The 24,931-nt window shown below is 40.9% G+C and overlaps 1 protein-coding gene across 15 annotated transcripts in view; it reads left to right on the forward strand.

The window, feature by feature from the left end:
• The window catches only part of Astn2 (astrotactin 2), a 908,742-nt gene that overhangs the window by 403,455 nt on the left and 480,356 nt on the right, over positions 1 to 24,931 (forward strand). For 13 of the 15 annotated variants that reach the window (XR_015439761.1, XR_015439763.1, XR_002396623.2 and 10 more), the window contains 3 exons: positions 16,456 to 16,540; positions 17,021 to 17,095; positions 17,835 to 17,972. Coding sequence is in view for 12 of the 15 variants with exons in the window: in XM_087182849.1 (XP_087038975.1) it covers positions 16,456 to 16,540; positions 17,021 to 17,095; positions 17,835 to 17,972 (298 nt within the window). In the remaining 3 variants the exon portion in view is untranslated. The remainder of the gene's footprint in view (positions 1 to 16,455; positions 16,541 to 17,020; positions 17,096 to 17,834; positions 17,973 to 24,931) is intronic. The other 2 variants (XM_013073675.3, XM_087182847.1) reach the window with 1 other exon arrangement.

The following is a 24,931-nucleotide window of genomic DNA, read 5'->3' on the forward strand; positions in this document are numbered from 1 at the left end:
GCTTTCCCTCTTCTTCTACCAGCTTCATCTCTTGGTCTCTTTCCCATGTGAGAAAGACTTATCTCCCTAGTACCTATTATCTACCTCTTATTTTGTTTTTATTTATAATTTGGATTTCTCATGTAAGAGAAACAATTTGATATTTAAGCTTGTATCTCATTTATTCCACTTAACCTTATGGCCTCAAAGTGTATCCATTTTCTTACAAATGACCTAAGTTGTCTTTCTTTATGACAAAGTAGTTTTCCAATGTGTGTATATATGACATTTTCTTTATCTGTTCATCTGTTTATGAACATACAGGCTGCTTCTAAGATTTAGTTATTATGAATCATGCTGATATAAACATAGGTATGCATGTATCACTGTAATTTGATGTTTTTAATGCTTTATGGGAAGATACATAAAAGGGGAGTAGCTAGGTCAAATAGAATTTTTAGATTTAGTTTTTCTGAGGAATCTCCATACTGATTTCTATAGTGGCTGTACTAGTTTACATTCCCACCAACAAAGTAGTAGGGTTCCTTTCCCCAAAAAAAGCCTTGCTAGCATTTGTTATTATTTGATTTCTTCATGATGGCTATTCTTTCTGGGGTCAGATTTCCAACAGTGTTGTTTTAATTTGCATTTCTCAAGTGGACACTGATGTTGAGCACTTTTTAATGTATTTATTAGTCATTTGGACTTCTTCTGTGATGGGTGTCTTCATTTAACTTGCTTGTGTTTTAATTGGGTCATTTATTTTGGGGGGTGTAACTTTCTTAGTTCTTTTATTCTAGATATTAGTCCTCTGCCCAAGGAATAGCTGGCAAAATTTTTCCCATTCTGTAGGTTGTATTTTTCTCTGTTGGTTGTTTCTTTTGCTGTGCAGAAGAATTTTAATTTGATATGCTCCTCTTCATTGATTTTCAGTACTATTTTCTATGTAGCCAGGGCTCTGTTCATAAAGTCCTTGCCTACACCTGTATCTTCAAGAGATTTGCCTGTCTTGTCTTCCAGCAGGTTAAGTGCTTCTGTTTTAACATTTAGTTATTTGATCCATTTTGACTTTAGTTTAGCACACAGTGAGAGATATGGGTCTAGAGTCAATCTTCTGCATGTTGAGAGCCAGTTTTCTGCTAACAGGTTTGACCACTGCAAGATTTGAAGAGACAAGAAAGTTAGAATGGAATATGAAGGAGAGTGTAGAAAACCTTTCCTTATAGGGAACTTGTTAGTCCCACTGAAAGTCAAGGCAACCTTTGCTTTCAAAATTGAAAGAAAGAGGTTGTGAGAGATCTGAAGCCTCAGATTTTAGTTGCATATAGGAAGTTACCCTGACATATCTCTGAAAATGATCTCCAAGGTGCAGGTATCAAAAAGGAAAAAAGGGGCTCACCTTTTAAAACTGGATTTTATTATTCTACATATAACCTAACAATATTTAAATTAAGAACTATAATTAAGTTTATCCAGCAGTTGTTCACAAATACAATAAGGCTCTGAAAATGCATCCTACTGTTTAAAAAATAAATCCAGGATCTTCTAAATGTATTTTTGGAACCTAATAATAAATGAATTATCAATAGATTAAAAAGTATGGAAGAAAAGATGATAGTGAAAGCATAAATTGGACTTGAAAGTGTTTCTAGAATATAGAACCATGCCGTAAAGTGTTGCTTACTTGTTAAGGCTGCAGCATCTCAGGAAGCCAATGTGCTAGGGTCTGTGTGAATGTTCTTCCTCCTGTGTAGGATTCTGTCTTCCACCTGCCCTCACTTTTCATAAGCCCCTTTCTTTAGCTGATCCTCTGCTTTCATCTTTAATCTTTCAACTTAAATGTCACTTCCTCAAAGAAGTGACCTTCTAGCCAATGTCATTCTTCCCAAGTTTTATGCCACACCTATGCTGTTTCTCCTTTACAGTAAATAACAATAATAGTACACATTTACATGTTGCCAACTTTACATTAGAGACTCTACTGAGAGGTAGATACAATCATATTTTAATTAAACAAAGACACAATCATAGATATGTAGCAGTATTTTATGTACTGATAAAAAAAAGTGCTGCCTATGGTAACCATAGTATACTAATAGTCATTAGATGACTCTTCATGTCAAGGATGTTAAATGTGAAAATTTCCGTATCTATAGATTAATGTAATGATATATTATGATCACCACGTTAAAAATGAGGGCATTAAATCTCGAATAATTAATGGGTTTTCCCAAAGTCTGGAAAGTAGTGGAGTCTTGATTTGAATCCAGAAGGCTGGCGTGAGAATTTATTCTCATATCCACCCCCATATGCTGTCAACCATAATTACAGCCTGTAATTACATACTTGTCTGTGTGGTTCTACATTCAATTCCTGGCTCTCTAAGGAATTGTGTGGTGTTTAAAGGCAGACTGTCCCTGCATTGTTTGCTGCTCTATCCTCCAGCCTAGCCCATCGTCCATCATCTAGCATACTCTTTTTGTTTGGTTGGTTGGTTTTTGGGCTTGAGATTTTTGAGATGGGTTTCAAGCAGTCCTCCAGCTTCAGCCTCCCAAGTGATAGGCTTTGATTTCCAGATCTGTTACACTCTAATATCTAAGAATGAATGGTAGAATAAGTGCATGAGAGATGAAATAATGGTTTGGAAACAAATCTATGAGCTTCACTTCTAGTTTTACAATTTAACCGTGATGTGACCTTTGGTAAGTCACTTTTTCTTTCTATTTGTAATAGAGGGGGATGATAAGTTAGATTTTCTTATAGTTCTCTGCAGCTCTGAAATTCTGTGTACTAATATCTTTATTGAAAGCCAATGCTATAGCCGACTTTGGCTTTGGAGATTATAGAATGAAGATGACCAATGATTCCTAAGCTCTTGCATGTTAGACAACATAGGCATACATCAGCTTCTACACTTGATAAACATGCTGTGGTGCTCAAGAACACATGCTCCAGATTCAGATGGATGGAGGTTCAATTCCCAGCCTTTCTGCTACAGACCTGCACAACACTTTGAACACTTTGCTGGAACCTCCTGTACCTCTGTTTTTCTCAACAGTAAAACAGTAATAATGACATAAAGATTCTTGGAGGATGATTTTGAGGATTGAACTAGATAAAACATATTAAGCACTTAGCACATTAGCCTGCTATGTAGAGCTCCACAAACATTACCTATTATTATAGCTGTGGAAAAAACACAAATGAAATAAGTATTGTACGATCATAGAGAAGATAACACTTACTTGAACCTTCATAGTCAAAAAAGGCTTTTTTGTGGGGAGAGGGGCTAATATTGGATTATGAAGTGAAAAAATGATGGTGATAAAACACCTCGGTCCAGTGATAGCTAGTAGGCATAGATGATCATTTAAATTAAATGCAAATTAAGGAAAACTAAATAAAATTTAAAATTTAGGACCCTCAGTCATACTCATCATATGTGAAGCGCTAAGGCACCACCCGTGGCTCGTGTCTGCCATGTTGCAGAGAACAGATAGAGAGCATTTCCTTACTGCAGCGAGCTTAAATGAACATTGCCGGTGACAGAGAGTAAAAAGGGGAATTGCATTTCACATCCATTTGGCTTCATTCAGAAGACTTATTCGGTGACCGTGGAGTGCTACACACTGTGTTGTGGGTTGAGTTTCACCAGGAAACATGCCCAGACCAGGTTTAGTCTATTAGGCTCAGCAAGCTGTGTCCATAGGGTAACTGGGGTCTCTTATAAGTGGGGGTCATTGAAATCTGGCCATGCTCAGTAGTTCACGTTTGTCTATGACTGTTTTGTGCATAAGAGCAGAGTTTAATGCTCACAACTTTATGGCTTGTAAAACCTAAACTATACACCATTTTTGTCACTTTACAAAAAAAAAATTGGCAACCCCTGTGTAAAGAATTAATTCAATATTTTCACATCCCTAGTGAAGAACTGGTTTTGGTATTTATTTATTCATTTGTTTCTGTTCATTTAACATTCAGCAGGTACTTACGAAGAATCTAGCTTAAGCAGGATATAAGACTCTGAATGAACAAAATAGATGAAAACCTCTGTGATCATGGATCTCACTTTCTAGTGTGGGCAAGGAGCAAACAGAGTGTTAAGACATGAGTATGTGTAATAACTGCCAGGCACAGTGGCACATGCCTATATCCCAGACACTTGAGAAGCTGAGGCAGGAGCATCACAAGTTTTAAGCCAACTTAGTGAGCCCTCGTCTCAAAATAAAATTAAAAGCAATAGGGATGTAATTCAGTGCTAGAGCACTTGCCTGACTTATATGAGGCCCTGGGTTTCATCCCCAGTACCATATATATTTGTAGTAATAAATAAAATATACCACATGTTAGAAGAAGATGGTGGTAGTGATGGTTCTCCTCTCTGTCTCTGTCTCTCTCTCTCTTTATCATGTGAGTGTATGTGTGCATGTGTGTGTGTGTGTGTGTGCGCGCGCGCGCGCATGCATGCATGTGTTTTAAAGCTTCAGGAAGAGGGGAGGGGGTGGGAATATAAGCAGACTATTCAAGGTAAAGGCACCAAATACGAAGGGACCAAAGCATGTTTAGGAAAATCTGTGCAAAGCAGTCCAGGCAAAAGAAGCAGCCAGTTCAAAGGATCTGAGAGAAGATTGTGCCTTTCATATTGAAGGCAGATTGGGAAAAGAATATGCTGGGCTGGGCTGGATACCAGGAGGCTTTTAAGAGATGGGACCTGAGAGGGGGTCAGAAAGCCCGGACCCATGAGTGGGCCTTATGGAATATCGTGAGAACATTTGCTTTCATTCTGAATGGAATGGAGAGCCACTGGAGAGCTCTAAGCGGAGAAGTCACATCGTCTAACTAGTACTCTAAGGGTGTCACTCTGGCATCCTATTGAAAAAAAAGATCTACACAGGAGGGACATAGTGGAAGGAAGAAGAGCAGGAAGTCTGATGTGATAATGTAAGCCACAGGTGATGGTGTCTAGGATGAAGATGTTAGCCATGCAGGCGAAAAGAAGTGGTCACAATCCAAATACTACATTTCATTTGTTGCTTTCTTAGTGGGCACCTAGTGTAGCATTGTGCTAAGCATTGTGCTCTGTGTTAGAGATAGTAAGCTAAAGAAGCTGAAATCTCTACCCCATGGAGCTCCCTGTAAACTGGCTACATGCTTTGACATCGGAAGTGAGGGATTTATTTGCCATCTCTCTAACAAGTGTGTGAGTTCCAGGCCCAGTTTTCTCACTGTGTCTAAAAAACAAAACCCAGACAAGAAGGATGCCAAGGACCAAGCGCGAGAGGAGACGAGAAACACTCAATTAAAGATAGGTTACAAGTAAAGATCTGAACAGAGCTTTGCTGACCATTATGCCAAGCAGGGCTGGGACCATCTGAGGCAGATAAGAAGGCTCAGGTCTCAAATTTAAGCAGGTGCACATTCCAGCCTACATTTGTACAACTCTAAACACCTCCTTAAATTTTACAGAGAAAAGTATTAATTCAAGATTACTGCCTCTCTACTCCTTTAACCGACTTGCTCAGTAACAACTTCGGAGGACATAGAATGACAAGTTCCAAGGCCCGGAGGAGCCCTGCAGATCACCTTGCCCGGCCTTGCCCTTTGACTCCAGTGGGGGTTGAGGGGCAGAGACAGAGTTTGCTCAGAGTGGCAGAGTCACCTGTGTTCCAGACTGAAGCTTCGTTTCCCCACCTTTTGAGAACATCCTAAGCAGACAAAATATTTTTTCCCAGGGACATAAGGCCCCCAGCTGCAAATTGAGCTCTTGCATTGTGCATGCCTTTTACAAATAAGAGCAGGTCATGCTGGCTTCTGGTCGTGCTTTGTGGGCTTGTCTTCTGGACCTGGACATGTCCCCAGATGCACTTGTTCCTGCAAGGGTTTCAGTACAGAATACCCGGGGCATGGCACATCCTCCTAAGATCCATGAACATTTTTGTTTCACAAACATTAACTGAAGCCAAGATGAGTTTAATCACCAGGGAAGGACACGAGAGACTCTACTACCAGCTTCCAGGTGTTGATAATTCTGCTATGTTAAGGTTGGGCTCTGTTTCCTTTTTGAAGAGAAAGTCAGGAGAAGATGGAAAAAGTCTCAGTACTAAGGTCAGATGGGGATGAAAATCTTTGCTCTGCCATCTACTATTGGTACAGTATTGAGCAAATCACTTAATTTCCCCAAGCCTCAATTTCCTGCTCTTTCTAATAAAAGAGAAGGAGAAGTATTCATCTTTGCTATATTACTGTGATGATTATAATCAGTACTACATTATACAGCAAATATGTACATTCAGCAATTGGAAATTATTGAATCAGGGGCAAAAAGAACCCCCCAATGTTGTCAATGCTGAACCCACAAAAGACTTAATCATGATGGAGTGGAAGGCATGGTGACAGATTTGAGCAGAGGGGCCTCCTGGAAGCCCTGTAAAACAGTACTTAGCAATAACACTACCCTTTTCTGGTGATTTGAGAACATCCGTAGGAGGCCTGCACGTTGCCCCAAACTGTCCGTTTTTTCTCTTTTGAATGAAGTCAGCTTTTATTTCCCTTTGGAAGGTTAGGAGGTGTGCATGTGTGTGTGTGTGTGTGTGTGTGTGTGTCTTTTTGTTACAGTATTGAATGGTTTCTCAATTAAAGCTTCACTAGATCGTTTTGGGTTTCTGCCACATAGTAGAGGCTGGATTTCTGTGACCACCTCAGGAGTCTTCCTTAGGCCAAGACATCCAAGAATTTGAAATGTCCCACACAAGTTGTCAGGAAGCCTTTCTCTGGATGGTGTGAAGAGCCTGCTACATCTTCTCCATGCCTGAATGTGGACAAAACAGTGAACCTGGATTTAAAGGAGAAAAGGTTTATTTTGGTTTATGGTTTCCATCCATGGTGACCTGGCTCCAATGTAGAAGCTTCATGGTGGAAGGGTATGACAGAGTAAAGTGGCTCAACTCAGTAGTGTCCAGGAAGCAGAGAAAAAGGGAAAGGACCAGGGACAAGAAGACACCCTTCCAAGCCATGCTCCAGGTGCCCTACTTCCTCGATTGCAGCCCTACCTCCTTACTGTATATTCAACTACGAACTCAGGAAAGGATTAATTTTTTGATGATTTCAGTACCCCGTCTTCTAATTGCATTCCAAAAGCCCCACCTCTGAAGATGCAAGCTTTGGAGGGACATTTTCTGATCTCAAATCATAACCATAAAAAAGAGAAAAAAGCAGTGACAAAAATAATGACTGAGAAAGAATAAGAGAGCAAGTGATGGATGTACCATGTCTTTGGCGATCACAGCCCCTCATCTTACCTGCAACCCTTTAAGATCTTAAGATCGTATACAGGGGCGGTGGATGGCTGTACAGGGTCAACATGATGGGTAGTTTTGGTGAGACAGGATTATCCTGGACCTTTTCCTTTTACATGGTGAGTGGCTGGGGCAGCAGGGAGAGGCACTTTGGCTTCAGAGTCAAAGTATTGGGTTTGAATCCTGACCTGTGGTTTTCTTGCTCTAGGGACTGTCGCCAAGTCATTACATCCCTGGGGCCTTCATTTTCCTCATCTGTAGATTCAGAACAGCATTAGTGTCTTCTCACAGGGTAGTTCAGTGGGTTCAAGATGAAAAGCCAGCTTAAACACATCATGCTTACTAAGCTCCCCAAGTGTTTCCTGGCCTTTTCCTTTTGCCAACTTATAAGCAGAATAAGAGCCAGGGCTGGTAAGGAACATGAAGGAACCAACTCCCTAGTAATAATCATAGCAATAGCAAGTAATATTTATGGAGTCCCTACTGGGAATCTAGCATTCTTCATATTGTTCAATTGAAAGGGCAGGGGCGATTAACTTGGAAATGAGAAAGCTGAATCTTGGTCAAAGACAGGAAATTTCACAAAGTCATGAAGCCATTGCTTGATAAAGGTAGAGTTCAAATCCATTCTGACTCCAGTGCCTATGTGATCTGCCCTAAACAAAATGTCTGCAGTCACATCTGGATTCAGGATTTGGGAGTGACTACTGGTACAAGAGATGCGGGGCTTTCCAGGGGCTGTCTCTCCACTCCTGCAGGGTAAGGGCAGCAATCCTAAGTGCCGATGAGATGAGTCTTCTGCCTCTGCTTCCAGGGTTCCTTCTCACACAAAAAACCAAAGGGGCCACCATTTCTCATTTCCTCTGTGACCTGCCCTTGCCCTCTTCCTTCCCTCTGTTTGGAAAACCCTTGCCTCTCCCCAGAGGCAGACAGGGCAACCTGGGGCCAGCAGTGTGTTCCTCACTGGCTGGACTCAAGTCCTGGCTCCTGGACTCTGCTTCGTGAACCAAGGCAAGTAAGTTACTGAGCTCTGTCTCCTTACCTAGAAGATGAAGTCGGCAATAGAACTTGCCTCATAGGGTTATTTGGAGGATCATAGGAACTATTATAAATGAAGAATTTATGATTCTGCCTGGCAGTTAATGATCTTTCAGTTCCCCGTTATTATTTCACTCTCCCTCATTCCTGATGATTTTCCTGACCCGGGGGCAGAGTTCCATACTCCTTCCTTTGGTTCATGGCTCTTTGCACGCACTCCTTTTTCAGCTCACATTGCACCTTGTGGTAGAGATGTGTTTTTCTCCTAGCCCTGCTACTGGAATGCCAGCTACTTGATGGCAGAAAATCAGATGGATTCATCTCTGAGCCTTCATCTCCCCCATGCTAGCTACAGAGGAATTGCTCAGGAAAATTGCCACTCTACTGAAAAAGTGAAGTCTTTAGTTTGCACCAGAGATGAAACAAGTCCATGTGAGAAGAAATGGAGAGGTTATTTCCTCTTTGTCATGTGCCTCTGCTTCCCAAGTCCCTATTTTCCAAAATCCTAAACCTCTCACACTTACTCCAGTCCCCCAGTCACTGGAGAGATGCCGATTTCAAGAGACAAGACCAAAGAACGTTAAGGAATAATCAGAACTGGGACTTGAATAAGGTTTTGAAGGGTCTCTGAGCACTGCCTACTCATTTTACAGATAGGAAGACTGAGGCAGAGAAAGGTAAAATGATATGCAAAAGAATCAGTGTTGTGCAACACAATCGTCGGTGACACTGGTTATATTTAAAACTGCATTAAAAATCTCATTCCTTCACTAAGTAATCATTTTCCCACTTTATTTTCCCTTGCATCCTGTTTCCTCTTAACCTCTGACTTCTTCTCCTTTGCTCACATCTCTACATTGTCCAGAATCTGCTTTACCTTGGGAGTCGGATGAAAGTAGACCTGCTGAAAGAAGCTTCAGAGGGTCTGCAAGACTCAAATGGTCCTGTTCTTACCAGTACACCCAGTAGGCCTAGGAGAAGTTAGAGCAGGAAAGGTACAAGGTGAAGGAGAGCAATTGATAAGATTGGAAAGGCTAGTGGGACCCATGATGAAGGACTCTGAATGGTAGGCCAGGGGAAATGAACGCTACTCTGAAGTAACTGGAAACCACTGAGAGTTTGGGAGATACACCATGGGTGCAGCTGTTTTTGCAAAAGGTAACTGGCCAACAGTCTGATTGGTTGGGGCAAAACCAAAAAGAAAGTCATTAGAGTCAATAATCTGAGAGTAGTAGATGTGGACAATATCAAGGGCCAGAAGCAGAGGATGTCAGGGAAGGGAGATGGGAAGGAATGGTCATGACTAACACAGAACAAGTAGACTCAGTGAGATTCAGATGCTGAAGGTCAAAACTGGGGCCCATTAGGAATTTTTCCAAAGGTTCCAGTTTAAAAAGAAACTAGGACCATTATTTATACAAATAGAGACCTAAGGATGTGAAGTATAGCAGAATTGTTCGTCTTAATAGGGCTGCTTAACAACCGCAGCATTTTATTGACAACAGCTGCATGCATTTTTTTTTTTGCTCCTTTCTCACACTTTGAGAGGCAGCACTGAGCTTGTTTGCAAGAGTGCAAGAGAGAAAGCCTAATGAAACAAGCAAACTTCAAATCTAAGCTCACATCATGTCTTCTGCCATCCCGATAGCCAAAACAGCTCATTTACCAAGCCTGAAGACAAAAGGTAGGAAAGAAAGTTCGCTTTTCTCACAGTCACCCATGGTGAAGATGTGAATGCCTATTAATATGCTACTGGAGACCAGTATATTTTTCTTCAGCAACCCCTGGTGTCCCATTCCTATGCCCAATTTTTAATAATCTCTAAACACCTGTCCTCTTAGAAATCCATCCTAACAGAAACATCTGAACTTGGGAGTTCACTCCTTTGTGCAACTTCGCTCCAACCTTCAGCCTCATATTATTTAAACTAGGGTCAATAAAATCTTCCTCCAAGGGTTGTCGTAGATGCAAGAAATCTTTGAGTCAGGTCAACATGTAGTAGGTGCTCAGTTAGAAATAGATCCTACCCTTTGGCTTATACCTGTTGCTAGAAAATCAATCCAGCCATCCATTTTTATATAGATATTATGAATTCAAGACAATTCCTGCATAAAAGTTATGCATTTGAATGGGAAATCATGAATAACAGGGCTTAACCTTTAGTTTTAATGGAATTTTAAAAGCAGCAGGATGATCATTTAAATGCAGGTAGATTGGAGGTTCCTGCTTTTCCCTGACCCTCATTGTCTAGCACTAAATAATTGTCTTGCTATTGTTTTTACAGTAATGTTTATTGATGCAGTGTGCATAGTGGTGTAAAGCAATGTGAACTTTGAAGACGTGGCTGTGACCTTGAGCTAGCGACTAGCTCAGTCTGAGCTTCACTTTCCTATGTTATGAGAGCATCAGTACCTTCTAGTCATGGGTGTGATGTATGATAACATATGTCAAGCATATCCAACCACTTCTAGGAAGCACGGGCCCACAGTAATATTACAGCAGCCCCTGCCTCCTCACCATGGGCCTGGCTTCAGGGACACAGAGTTGTAGCAGCCTGTGGTTGCCCTGCCCATTCAGAGTCAGAACAGAACAGGGAAGGGGGCTATGCTTATTGTTCTGAAAACCCAGAGAAATGTCTTTCCCAGCCACAGGGACCAGAAGAGTAAATAGGAAAATGAACAGCAGGCATCATCCCTGGCCTGTGATGATAAGTGATGACCGAGTTAGATGAAAGTGAAAATGGAATTCTAAGAGGATGACAGGGTGGGAAGACTGGAGCCAGGCAGGAGGCTGTGCACGTACCCAGCACTCTCATGGACAGGCCCTGAGAGCCTCTGAGGTGGGGAAGCAGGGAGCAGCCACCTCTTACCTGTGCCGTGTTGTGACTGTACCCAGTTCAGCAGGAGGTGCCACAAGCATAGATAGCAGATGTTATGTTCTGAAAATATGAGAGTCTTAGGGATGATCTCATTTGAACTGATCCAAATTTACAGATAAAGAACCGAACTGCCTTTGACGTTGCAAGGGGCGTACCTTAGATTTGAGGCCATCCTTCATCCAAAGCACCTTTTCATCCCCCTAAACTAAGATGCTGAACTGTCCTTTCTGATCAAGGAACAGTAAGAAGACCTCAAACAGCTGTTTTATTTTCAGCAATAAGAAGTGTGCCAAAGACTATGCTGAGCACTTTCCAAATATGCCTTTTGAACTTCCAGCAGATACATGATATCAGCCTCCTTACAGAAAGGAAAGAGGCCCAGGAAGACAGGAAGCAATTTGATCAATTTCATACAGATTCTAAATGGCAGATTTCAAATTTGAATCCAGAACAAGATGATCCCAAGGCCCAGATTCTGAACTGTTTCACCAGCCAATTGGCCTTAGGTAATTTTCCCACTTTTAGATGGTTGGGAAAAGCACCATATGAGATAAAGTCAGAGTGCTGGTGATCAAGGGACTCTGTTGTTTTTATCTGAGACTTTATGGACTGAGAATGTCTACAAAATGAAAGGAGAACTCGACAAATGCAACCTGGGAGTAAATACTTTAAAGCCAACACAGCTCATCTATAGCTAATGATACCAAATTCTAGTAACCAGGAGGATGGAAACACACTTCATTGAATCCCCTTATGGGAACTATTTTAATGAAGACGTTCAACTTTTTAAAAATCTGCATTATTAACCACACACAAATGTGTGTTTTCATATACTTAAGGATATTACAAATTCATTTTACTTTTTTCACAGTTCTTGCTTAGAAATGTAATATTCTCATTCTAGGAAACTCAAAATGTCAGAGGACTTAAGGGCAAAACTTTGTTAGAAAAGGCTTCAAGATGCACTGAAGGATTGAGACACCCGGACATCAGAAAGAACACTCAGAGTGGTGTCCAAGAGCCCCTGCGTTCTAATCCCGCTGGCCCAGAGGCTGGGCCAGTGAAAATCCTAAATCCCTTTCCTCCCTGAGATTTATTTCAACCTTCTAAAAAAATGAACTGAGAAAAATCTGAACTAGGGGACCTTTAAGAGCCTCTCTGCTCCGATGTGAGATAGAATTCTATTTTAGACATCTCATCAGCACTTATGTTTACAGTCTCCGTTTCCTTGGCAAATACCCATCATGGATGGAAATTTCTTCTAGTCTTCAGCAGAGTCATCATTATTCTAAATTAACACAGCCTCGATTCTTGCATTTACAATATATTTGTGCATTCACTAATTCACCCATCCATCCCTCTATCCAACAAATGATTTGCCTACCTTCTATCAGGTATGACACTACTTATTAAGCTGCAAGATGACTAAGAAAAAGTTTGCAGTCATACATTTTCCAGTCTACTGGGGAAAGCAGGCAAATAAAAAATTATTTTCCTATCCTATTGCCAAAGACATTACCATTATGAAATATAATAGTAATTATAATATATAATCTAACAGTAATTATAATAGATTAATTAAAAGCTATTTATTGAATGTCTACTCTGTGCCAGGCAGAGCAGCAGGTGTTGCAATGCAGTGGTAAAAAGATTAAGACCATGCCTTCTATTAAAGGACTTCCGTTGTAGAGGTAGGGACAAGGGAGCAAAGGCATTTGTAATCAGCATAATAACACATGTCCCAGGAGACTGTTCTTTGACAGTCTGAGTGCCCTGAGGATGCAGAGACAGAGTTGGAGAAAGGATTTATTCAGGGAAGGGTTTAAAAACCCTCAGCGCTGCTGGTGGTCAGGGCTTCACATCTTACAAGAAGGAAAAGCTTGTTTGCAAATAGGGAGAGTTAGCTGAGTCAGCAAAATAGGAAACAGGAGTCAACAAAGCAAAAAGTCATGGCACTGATGGAGATCCACCCACAGACACCCAGCCCACTGCTAAGAGTGATCACAGCTAAAGCTAAAATTGTGCCCAGAGATCAAAGGGCAGAGATTTGGAAAGGCAATGCAAACAACTGATTCTTGGTGCTCAGAATTGATGGACACCTCCTCCAACCTTCTGTTTTGCAGCTGGGGAAATTAAGGCACAGAGAATAGGAAAATGCTTGTGTCCCTAGAATTAATATGTCAGCATAAACACATATCAGGGATGGGACTGTCTTGGAATAAAAGAAAAGGAGAGAGAACTGATTCGTTGACTCAATTCGTTGTCTCTCTGACCTGGGAGCTTACTCTTCACTGTTCCATTTTCTCTGTGAGATACATCGCTATGATTGCCATTGATAGATGAGAAAACTGAGACCAAGGAGCAAAAGTAACTTTGCCAGGGCCACACAGCTAGAGAGAGTAAACGTGAAGGTTGAATTACAGTCTGCCTGCCTCTTCCAGCCCTTGAGGGATTTTCCCCTGCAGACTTCCTGTTCTCCAGGCAGCCTTATGGGGGCCCCTTGGGTGGCTGCTTCTCATTTGCAAAATACATATTTGTTGTATAATGAATGACTATAATTAATGATCCATTTTGAGTCAAGGAAAACTTGTTTAGTAAGCACACAGGGAGGAAAGAGAAAAATGTAGCAGCGCTTTTGTCCTGAATAGATTTCCTGCTGTCACCAATATTTCCAAAAAGAGGGAGGGAAGATTGAACTTCAGACTTTGCTGCTCCATCACTGACAGGAGAAGTTGGCTCCTCAGCCTCTGCCCTTTCCAGAAGGAAGGAGGGGCGTCTCCTTTGCCCACCCCTACCTGACTTCCTGTCCCTTTGCCAGGAGTAACCATTACCTCTCCCATTATGAATCATGAGGTCTGTGGCTTTTGGCAGATCATAAATCAGTCCCGAGAGTCTCTAGGACAAATCCCAGGACTTTTAATCTTTAATATTAGACGTGTTTAAAGTGGTGAATATTTCATGAAGGAGCTGTTGCATTTTAACACATCATTAGTGACTTCCCCTCCCCTTGGTGAATTACACCTATCCAAATTCAAGGTATTAAGCCCTTTCCTACCACTTCCCTTACCTGTGGCCGAATTCAGGGGTGCTTATAGCACTGCCCCTCAGCAGAAGACCCCTGGCATGCAGGTGGAGGGGAGGGTATGAGAGCATCCTGCCTGGGAGCAGCCCCCTGAGAGCTTACCAAGTACCCAGTGAAGAGAAAAAGTAGAGCTCTCTATTCTATCTCTCCTGTCTTTTAACAGTCTTATTCTGAATATTTCAGATACTATCTCTGATTCATTCTTCACTCCATATTCTGTCTTACTCCATTTCAGTTCAACCAATATTTATGAAACCCAAACTATTTGGCAAATACTTGCTAAGGACTAGGGGGTACAAAGATTAAGCAGCATTGTGATACATAAAACATGTTGCAGTTTTTTTTAGCTCTCAGAATGCTTCACTCAAGGCCAAATGTATAACGTGCATAGTTTACCAGTGAAAACAGTAGGGTCATATCATGAGTACAAACATTTGAAAATCAGGAGTTATGGGTGATAGTTATAGAATCTTGATACCACCCTAGTATCTTGTTCACCAGAGCGTTTTGTTTGGGTTGCACAGGGTGAAGGAAATGCAAATGGCATGAGCTTGTCAGAACTTGGATTCACAGTCTCAGCACACTTTTCAACGAAAAAAAGATGACTTTTTTTCTAATGACTGTAAAATAAATTTACCTGCCAATCTGACTTAGTGTAATGATTCTCTCCAGTGACCTTAATTCTGGCATGTGATATATGTTTATCCTTTATCTTTTAGTTTTCAAAGAGATTTAAAAATGAAACTTTAAGGAAAAGTAAGATCAAAAACTGAAAAGTAAGCCCTTAAATCTGCCACATTGAACAATACATTTCATGGGCCTGATTTGAAATCTTTTGGGTCAGGCCAATCAGAATCAGTGTAGGACTATAGGATGGAAGGGTTGCCTTTGTGTGTGTGTGTGTGTGTGTGTGTGTGTGTGTGTGTGTGGTGTGTGTGGTGTGTGTGTGATCACCGGAAGATGTGAAAGAAGGCAGTCCCATAGCAATAACCTGGAAATTTACCAGAGCCATACAGACAGTTATCCATTCTCCTCACATGCTAGAGTGCTTATTCTTTTCTAGGCAGTAGGCTAGGGCAGAGTAGTTCCTATCAGCTTTTATCAATATGTGTTCCAAAGGATGCTAATCCTGTGAGCTGTTCCAGCAGCAAGTCTCCCAATGTAAAATAGATTTGGGGAAAATCATATGTATCACCACGAAGGAGAATCATACTCCACTGTCTCTAAAGAAAGGTGTACTTTTCCTAAAATTATTTTTTTATAAAGCCTATTTTTGGTAAAGCATCTGTGAATATTTCAAAAGTATACTTTTGAAAAAAAGTAATAACTAATTGCTTCAAAAATTCACTTAAGAAGTGCACAGTAGAGCAGAAATGATTAATAGCCAGAGGACAGGCCAGAGAGCTTCTGAAAATCCCTCCAGGATAATGAGCTTTTGAAGATACACTAGGAAATGGGACGTGCAGTGGCCAGCTGAAGTGAACTTGGATATTCCTAAGGCAGTAAGCATTCGTGCAACCAGACAGTGGCATACCCAAAGGGAAAAAAGACAAGTAGATCAAGAGTAGTAATAAATACAAAGAAGGAAAGAGACTGGAAGACAATGAGAGGGTATAGGAAGAAAATTTCAAAATATTAAAAAAAGTCAAAGCAAAATAAAATTAGGAAATTGAAATCAAGAACAATTTTCCCAAAAAGAGAAAACAAGTTTCTTGGAAAAGGCACTTGAATTAATTTTTATGAATGAGCACAACTTGCTCATGTAGGTGGTTAGAATATCTGATTATAAGTTTTAAGTAAATAGTGTTTATCATAACGTTATTGTTTGAAAATAGGCCTCCATCTGTAGCCACTTGGTTCTTTTTTGCTTCTTTCATTGAGCTATGAGTTCCTTCAACCCCTGGCCTGCTCCTTTGGTCTCTATGTTTTCAGTGCTGAGCCAAGAGCTTGGCAGAGTGTGGTGAGGTCTTGTCGAATGAATAGATGAGTGAGTGAACAGACGAATGAACACGAATGAACAATAAACTCTTATTAACCACTGTGGTCAAGGGACCCTAACACCCTTTTTCATGGATCTTTTCTAAACCAAGGCAGCACATTTTATTTTCCAGGAAAACAGGAGACACAGGAAACCTATTTCAGGGAGCAGTGTTTCACAAGATTCCTTTCTCTTTTGCTTCCAGGAGAATGCAGCTGTCATGAAGGCTACGCCCCTGACCCTGTTCACAGACACCTATGTGTGCGCAATGACTGGGGACAGAGTGAAGGGTGAGTGGAATGGGACCTGGGGCTGGGACAGGGGAGGAGCGGTCCCCGCCTCCTTTGTTGTATTATCAGAGTCCCAGAACTCATCCACAAAGACGACCCTCAGTAAGAGGGAACTCTGCTGTCCCACTGAATCAGGTTTTTGTATTAAAGGTACATGACTGATGAATTTCTAGCGAACAAGGGCTGACATTTAAGTCACCCACCCAGATAGGAAGTAATCAATGACTACTTCCTGAAGTGAATGAGGAGGAGTCAGATTTTTTTGTGCATAAACTCAGAAATGGACAAGTGAACTTTATAATAAAGTGCTAAGTCCTTCTATTAAATGGAGGCTTTTCTTCTTGTAATGTAAAAAGTCCTTCCCAATAATGACTTCTGTGGAATTTGCTTGTCTTGAGCAGTGTTCGCATGTGAATTCCACTTGCTTCTGACTGATGTCATCTTCTCTCCCCTCTTCTTTTCCTCCTGTTCTTTTCACAGACCTTGGCCTTATACCACACTTGAGAGGGGCTATGATCTGGTGACAGGGGAGCAAGCCCCTGAAAAGATTCTCAGGTGAGTTGACAGTCATTTGAGGGAACATTGCTGGGGAATGGAGAAAGGTCTGATAAGAAGGTGATGTCATGAGTCCTGAAACTATAGACCCTGTGCATTTCAGAGCTGTACTGAGTACAGGAGAACTCTCAATGATGAAACACCATCTCAACCCAGGATACTATGGGAATCTAATTCCCATTTGTGTAGCATCTAGACTTACAGACTCAGGTACTTGAACTGGAGGAGACTTTACTGATTATTCTAGTGGTTTAAAAATATTCTGTAGCCATAGACCCTCTTCCCACTAGTTCCACTAAATCTTGTCTAAGACTTCAATACTTAAGCAGCTAAAGATACAGCAAATTAAGTGGTGGAGCTGGGAATCAGACCTTGCTTTGAATTGATTTGGAGTCTATGCTTTTAACCTTTTGCCGGATTGCTCCTGTGGACCTGGCAGTCACTTACGAAGCTCCTGCTGGGTATCACACTTGTGGGCAAATGCAGCTGGGATAGTCCTTGTCTTCAGAGTCCACTGTTTACTCAAGAAAAAAAAATTAGCAGTACAAAGTAATTTATGGGCTAAATGCTGAAGAGATTTAAGAAATGCGGATCCAACCTTGTGCCTTGGGGAAGATAGGGGGTCTTGGTTGGGTGGAGAAGTGAGAACATGTCCTGTAAGGGATGGGATAAGGGGCCCCTGTATTCTTTTGCTCTCTGCTTCCCAGGGAGGTCCCCAATGGAAACTCTTACATTGCAGGTCTACTTTCAGCTTGGGCCAAGGCCTCTGGCTTCCTGTCAGCAAAAGCTTCGTGGTCCCGCCTGTGCAGCTGTCCATCAACCCCCTGGCCAGCTGTAAGACAGATGTGCTCGTCACAGAAGACCCTGCAGATGTCAGGTAGGGAAGTCACCTCCAGGACTTCTCGGAGCTCTGGAAATCTTTCTGTTTTGGGATCACAAGGGTTCTTCTGAAGAAGTGATCTCTGTATTGCTGATGGAGGCAGCAGCCCACTTGATGACCAGAACACTGTCACGTACGCTGTCCTCCTAAACTCCTAATAGTGCACTTCACTGCTGTGCCCCAGTGCCTTCCATTTCAAAGTCCTTGCTTGCCTTTGGGGTTTTTATAAAATCTAAAAGAGCTAACATTATCTGGCACTTTATGGATTACTGATGAGTTTATCATATATGAAAAGCACTTCTTATCAGTATATTGAGGAACTGTGAAAAAGAAAAATTTGGAAAAATGGGATGTTTTTATTGTGACTTTGGCACTAGGAATGAATGGACTTTGGCCAATCCATGATCTAACTGTCCAGGTCAAATCTCTTTGTTCTTTACTCTTTCTTGGTTTATGTCTTGCACTTTGTAGCTTATTTCATTATAGACTTACTCTACCGTGTTCTCATTAGTTGCTTACACATCACTCCGTCCCATTATGTGGCACACTTCTCAAGGTCAAGGAAAATAACTTATTTAGCTTTTTAATCCCCATTTCCTAATACATATTGGACATCTACTAAATGTTTATTGATTTAATTAAGTCAGGAGTCTTAGATCTGATCCTGTTACTAGGTTAGAGCTTTCTAGCAGAGGGTTTTTTCCACTCTCAATTTGATTAAAAGAAACCTTCTAGAATTTATGACATAACAGAAAACAGACTATAATTTTATTTCTAAAACTGTCATGCATACTGCTTATTGGCTTTAGAACTAAAATAAAAATATGGATGCCCCCCTAGCTACCAGTGACTATTACCGAACCACTGCATACCTGCCCATGAACCACTCTGAATCAAGACGTTGTCAGTATGTCAGTGGCATCATGTAGAAATCTCCTCCATCTACTTGTGCTACTTTGCCACGAATTTATTCTCACTTTTAACTTAGAAGGATGAAACTAACATGTTTTTTTCAGGTTGTTGATATTTCCCCAAAGCGGTTGTGTATAAAAGAATAGGTTAATAGGTGATAGCATTTTTTAGAAAATCAAGCCGTAATGACTAAGAATAATAGTTTACACACAAAAAAATTGATTCAAAGATTATTGTTTCCATTTTATAGAATTGAAGTAAATGAAACCCACTAAAGCATGTGTTAAAGTCTCTCTGCATTTCATATTTTGAAGTTGGAGCAAGGAATGTCTGTCTGGTTGAAGGACAGTTCTCAAAGAAACCTAATGACCTTGTCTGAAAAGAACAGAAAGAAGGTCTATGCCAGCCAGCTTTCTGCAGAGTTCTTTATTGTTGACATTGCACTCATGATTTCAGTGAGGATACAGAAGATACAGCTGTCAGACCAGCTGATGGTCACATATTCTAGAGTTGCAATAAACTAGGTGAATATGCCATCTCTATCATGTGTGCCCAATACAATCTCAGCCAAGTCCAACTCTCTGAGTTTCCACATTTTGTAAAATGAGGGTAATAGTGTCTCTTCACAGAGTACACTAATAAGAGCTCTTATCTAGTGAGCATACCCTATGTGACAAATACATTCCTAGGACTGTCTTATTACATCCTTACGGCAGCCCCATGAGGAGATGCTTTTTCATTTTACAGATCAAAAAGTAAATAAATAAAAAATATTAAACAAACAAATTTGAGACAAAGGTGATGCTTTCATTAGTAAGTGAGAGCAGCAGGAGAATTGCTGCAAGTTCGAGGCCAGCCTGGGGTACACAGTGAGTTCAAGTCAAGCTAAAACTACATAGTGAAACTCTGTCTCATATATATATATGTGTATATATATATATATATATATATCAGAACTGATGAGGAAGTGAGGAAGGGAGCCATGCTTCAAAGCTTGCTTTGCAAGGGTGGATAAAATATTGCTGTCATCTCCATTTGAAAGGATCTGTGCTAAATTGATTGAGTTTTCCAAGCTGCACTAATAAACCTTGTTTGACATGACGTTGCCCAGGCAAGCATGTCATGGGTGTTTAAAGAATTAATAAGATCCATTCAGGTGATATGTTAGAAATTAATAAATAATAGATCATAATTATAGAGAGCCAAAAGCAGACCGTGCAGTCACAACAGAGAGATTAGTGTAAAGTCTGTGTGGAAAAGCAAAGGCACAGGGAAACAGAGGCAAGCATGACAGCAGGACTGGACGGGAAAATGCAAAGGTGTGTTGCGGGTTGATTCTTTGATTTTAAGTCTGTGATAAATTCCCAGGAAGGTAGAGGTCCTCCCACTACCAAAAGCATAACATTGTCAAATTTACAGACCATGACCCACACCTATGGCTAAATTTAAAACAACTAATAATAACAAATGTTGGCAACACTACGGAGCAACTGGAACTTTAGGATCTTTAGCAGGAGAATATAAATTAGAATAAGCCCTGTGTAAACTGAGCAATATGTACTAATATTAAATATATGCATATCCTATAACCCATCAGCACCATCCTTAAGAAGGTCTACGCGAAACATGTATATATGTACCACAAAATGCCTACAAAAATACTAATGGGGCACTTATTTCTACTACTGAAAACCTGGAGAAAACACAAATGTCCATTAACAAAAACTAGATAAATAGTGGAATAATCATACAATAGAATACCATTAATGAGGAAATTAATGAACACAACCACTACAATATTCACAATATGTCACCATTCACAATATTCATGTCACAAATGTCATATTGAATGAATTATGTAATGGAAATGGAAAAGAGTATCTATGTTTGTGAAAGATTTTAAAAACTAGTTTTACCAATTATTGCAAATGAATATTGATTTTTAAAAAGGAAGGTTGTTATGGTCTTTGGGTAGAAGAGGGGGCAAAAATCAAGGTGAAGCAAAAGGGATGGTATGATCCTGATGATGTCTGACTTCTTGATCTCAGTGGGGGTTATGTGAACATTTTTGTTGAAAATTGATCAGGCTACACGTTTTTCTCTCCACATGTTATCATATGTTGATTAAACATAAATTCATTGTTTAAAGTTGCAAACTCGGGAGCCCAGCTGAAGCACTTGAGTTCAAGTGCTCACTCCACCACTTATTTACCATTTGATCTTTTCCATAGCCATTTCCCCTTAAGGGAATAAAGATTGTTTTTATATCCACAGTGGGGAGATGAGAGTCAAATGACATAAAATACATAAAGCACTGAATTCAGCACACGGTTAGCTCCTTAGAGGCATTAGTTATTCTTCCATTTATGGTTGGATAGGGAATTATTGGTTCCTTTTTCATTCTTTTCTCTTTTCTTTTCTGAAAGAGATGCATTTTAAAATCAACACTATTTTAGTATGAAGCGTTTGCACTAATTCCTTTGTCATTGGGTCCGGGGAAGACTTAAATAGGCATATAATCTAGTACAGTAGGCCAGGTCTGTGGATTTATGTACATGGACATATTTACAGAATGAATGAAGAAATAGTTACATGTGTGGTCAACACAGAGAAATTTATTGATTTTTAAACAGAAAGTTTTGAGGGATTGGAAAAGAAAGAACAAATTCCCAATGAAGGAAATTAAGCAATTATTTTCAGGAACAAGAACATTTGCAATTAACCATGAATTGTGACTATCATTTGTCTGTGTAGAATATAAAGTTGCAGAAAAGAGCTTTCTAGTCTGAGGGTTGAAGGGCAAAAGAAGAGAACTCTGGATGGCTCCTTTTTTCCAGCCTGCCCCAGCAGGAAGCTGCCTGAAATTAGATTTTTACCATTGGAGACACTAATGATGCCAGCCACAAAGGTGGAGGAAAAGTTCCATGTTAATTTCATACAGATTCCTTTCAATTTTGAAAAAAGTCTGTGGGCCCCCCATGTGCCGGGCACTGTGCCAGCTACCTTAGGAACACAGAGAGGAATACAGCCTCCTCTGCCTTCAGAGTTTCATAGCTTAGCAAGGATCATGGAGCAGGAGACCAACTTCAGGCATGAAATAAAAGTTCCTTGTGGAGAAAGCAGCACAGCCAACTGCACTTATTGCTACATACTGGGCCTTCTTCACAATTTCACCTGGAGCTAGTTCTTCTTGGAAGAGAAATGAGAGAATAGCTATTATAGCTGGAATAATAATGATCCACAAAGCCCAGCTTTTGGAGCTCCTCAGTGGTTTTTCTATGATCTGAAATCAATGAAAATGAAATGGTGAAATGCTGTTAATTCCGAACAATGTTGAAAGAATAATGGGATATCAGAAGGCAAGCTAGCATTGCTCACTTGGTGATAGTTTTCACATTGAATTAGTTCTGAATAGAATTAAGAACATCTCCTTGTTCTTTTGGCCTTTCAATTCTTAGCACTGACAATTTATTGAACACCTATTATGTAACAGATTAGGTTTTGGAAACTTAAAAAAAGGGAAGAATTTCAGTGTATTAAATTAGAGAAACTTAAACAAAAAGATATATTTTGTGATGGATGAAGAAGTTAGAAGGAAATTTCAAGGCAGAGAAGTGATACAAAGGAGAAGATGATCAAAGTCACCTGGAAGCTAAAAGGAAGTTTTCATGGAGAAGAGCACGTTGGAGCCAAATTTCATGTATTCAGGAGGTCACTGGGTCATTGGTTCGTTTAGTGAGGTCCCAGGACTCACAGCATCAACCTCACCTTGAAACCTGTTAGAAATGCAAATCCCCAGATATCACTCCAGGGGGACTGATAATGTCCCCAGAGGCATCCATCTGATATGTCTAGAAATTGTCACTGCTACCTTATGGGGGATGGGGGCCTTTGCAGATGTCGTTTAGAATCTTAAAGATAAGTTGATTATCCTTGCTTATGTGGGTGGACCCCAGGATAGCGTCACAGTGGGCCTCAATAAGGGAGCAGTAGAGAGAGACTTGGCACACAGAGAGGAGGCAATGTGGCAAAGTGAGAGAGCTGTGATACAGCTACAAGGTAAAGAATGCCAGCAGCCACCAAAAGTTGGAAGAGACAAAAATCAGACAAGTCTCTGGAGCCTCCACAGGGAGTACAGCCCTGATTCTGGCTGAAATCAGTGATCCTGATTTCAACTTCTGGTTGTTTTGGGGTCAATCCAGTTTGTGGTGATTTCTTACAGCGACCACAGGAATCTAATACACCTACTGAATCAGCTATCCTGATGGTCATCCAGGCAACCCGATTGAACAAGTCTATGGGTGATTCTAATGCCAACTAATGTTTGAGTACAAATGCACTAGGTAGCAAAACAAGAAATAAATCACCTGGTTTAAATAGAAAACAAGAGATATGTGGGCTTGAAAACTCCAGGGTGGCAATGGGTTTTGGCATAGCAGGATTTATATGCTCCCAAGTGTTGCTGGGACTTGGTATTCCTGTCTCATTGCATCCTTCACCTCTGTTTTACTCTGGGTTGAGTTTCCTTTTCAGGCACAGTTTCTCCTCCTACATCCTGAATTTGGCATTGACAGGATAAAGAGATGACAGTTTTTCCAATGGAGTAAGCAAAACTCCAGTGCTGCATAGTAAAAATAATAACTCATGCTTATGTAGTAATTTCAAGTGCCTCACTGAAATGAAATCATTTAATTTTCACTCATTATTAGCTCCATTTAAGACATGAACAACTGAGGCACAAAGAGGTCATGCACCTTTCCCCAGGTAACTCAACTAGTGAATGGCAGAACCAGGATTTCAATCCTGAGATCCTGACTCTTGATCCATGTTCCTCATCTCTCGGCTACGATGCTTCAGTCTGGCATATTTTGAGACACTGGCTAGTAGCCCATATCTGTACTAATGGGACAGAATGCTTTAGTCCAGACAGACCTGGGTCACTAACTAACACTTGAAACCAGCAAGGGTGAGGGAGACCTTAACTACATTGGTTGAGATTACAGGCATCGTGAATCCCCACAGAAAAATCAAGACAGATAGGAAATGGATGTCAGACAAGAAAGACCCTCTCCTCCATGCATCCTCTTCCTCTTCATGGGCAAGGTCTTGCAGTGGCGTGCCTGATGAGGGGGCATCCAGCTTAATCTGGCTGCAGTGCAATGGGCAGGAGTACATGGTAGAGAATGCAGTGAGGGAAGGGTAGAATATTCCACAGAAAGAACCTGTGGGATATTCTCTCCCTTCCCCTTTTCTCAGCAGTGGACCACCTGGACTAGTGGAGTCAGCAGACTCTCGGGGTACTGTGGTCAGTGTTTTCACTATTCTAGGCACCCTGCAGAGGCTCCTGGATGAAGTCTCTGGACACAAACATCTGGCTGAGCCTAGGTGATGCCCTTAATTAGATAGTGTGTTCTCGAAATGGGCCATGCATTGTTAGGTGAAATCCTCGACAGATGCACACTAGGTTCTTGCCTGTGGAATGGGCATTGTGGTAGGCTCTAGAAATATAAAGATCACACCAGGCATGGTAGTGCAGGCTTATAATTCCAGCACTTAGGCAGGCTGAGGCAGAAGGGTTGTATATTTGACCCCAGCATGAGCAACTTAGCAAGAGTATCTCAAAATAAAAAATAAGAAGGGGTTAGGGAGGTAGTTCAGTGCAAAGGCCCATGGTTTAATCCCAAGTACTGTAGAACAGTAATAAAAATCCTTACAATATCACATGTTAAATTGCAGGGGGGGATATCTCCAAAGTAGCTTACATCTTTTCACTTTTAAGGATTTCCCTCAATTAAGGAAATAAAGGTAAAGAAGACTAGAAATAGGATACTTTTATTTCTGGTACTGGGGATAGAACTTGGGACCGTGTGCTTGGAACACAGGCAGTGGAACCACTGAGCTAAATCCCTGGCAAGAAGAATAGAAATAGGAATAGGAAAAAGTGTGAGCTTCTGAATCATGGATGAGAATCCCGACTCCACAAGTTGCTACTTGAGCTACTTGGGTCACATCAGTGCCTTTCTCTGAGCCTGGAAGGTGGGGGT

The sequence above is a fragment of the Heterocephalus glaber genome, unplaced genomic scaffold, assembly GCF_053883595.1.
Source record: "Heterocephalus glaber isolate CG9 unplaced genomic scaffold, H.glaber_assembly_v1.0 deba00001479, whole genome shotgun sequence".
Lineage (NCBI taxonomy): Eukaryota > Metazoa > Chordata > Mammalia > Rodentia > Bathyergidae > Heterocephalus > Heterocephalus glaber.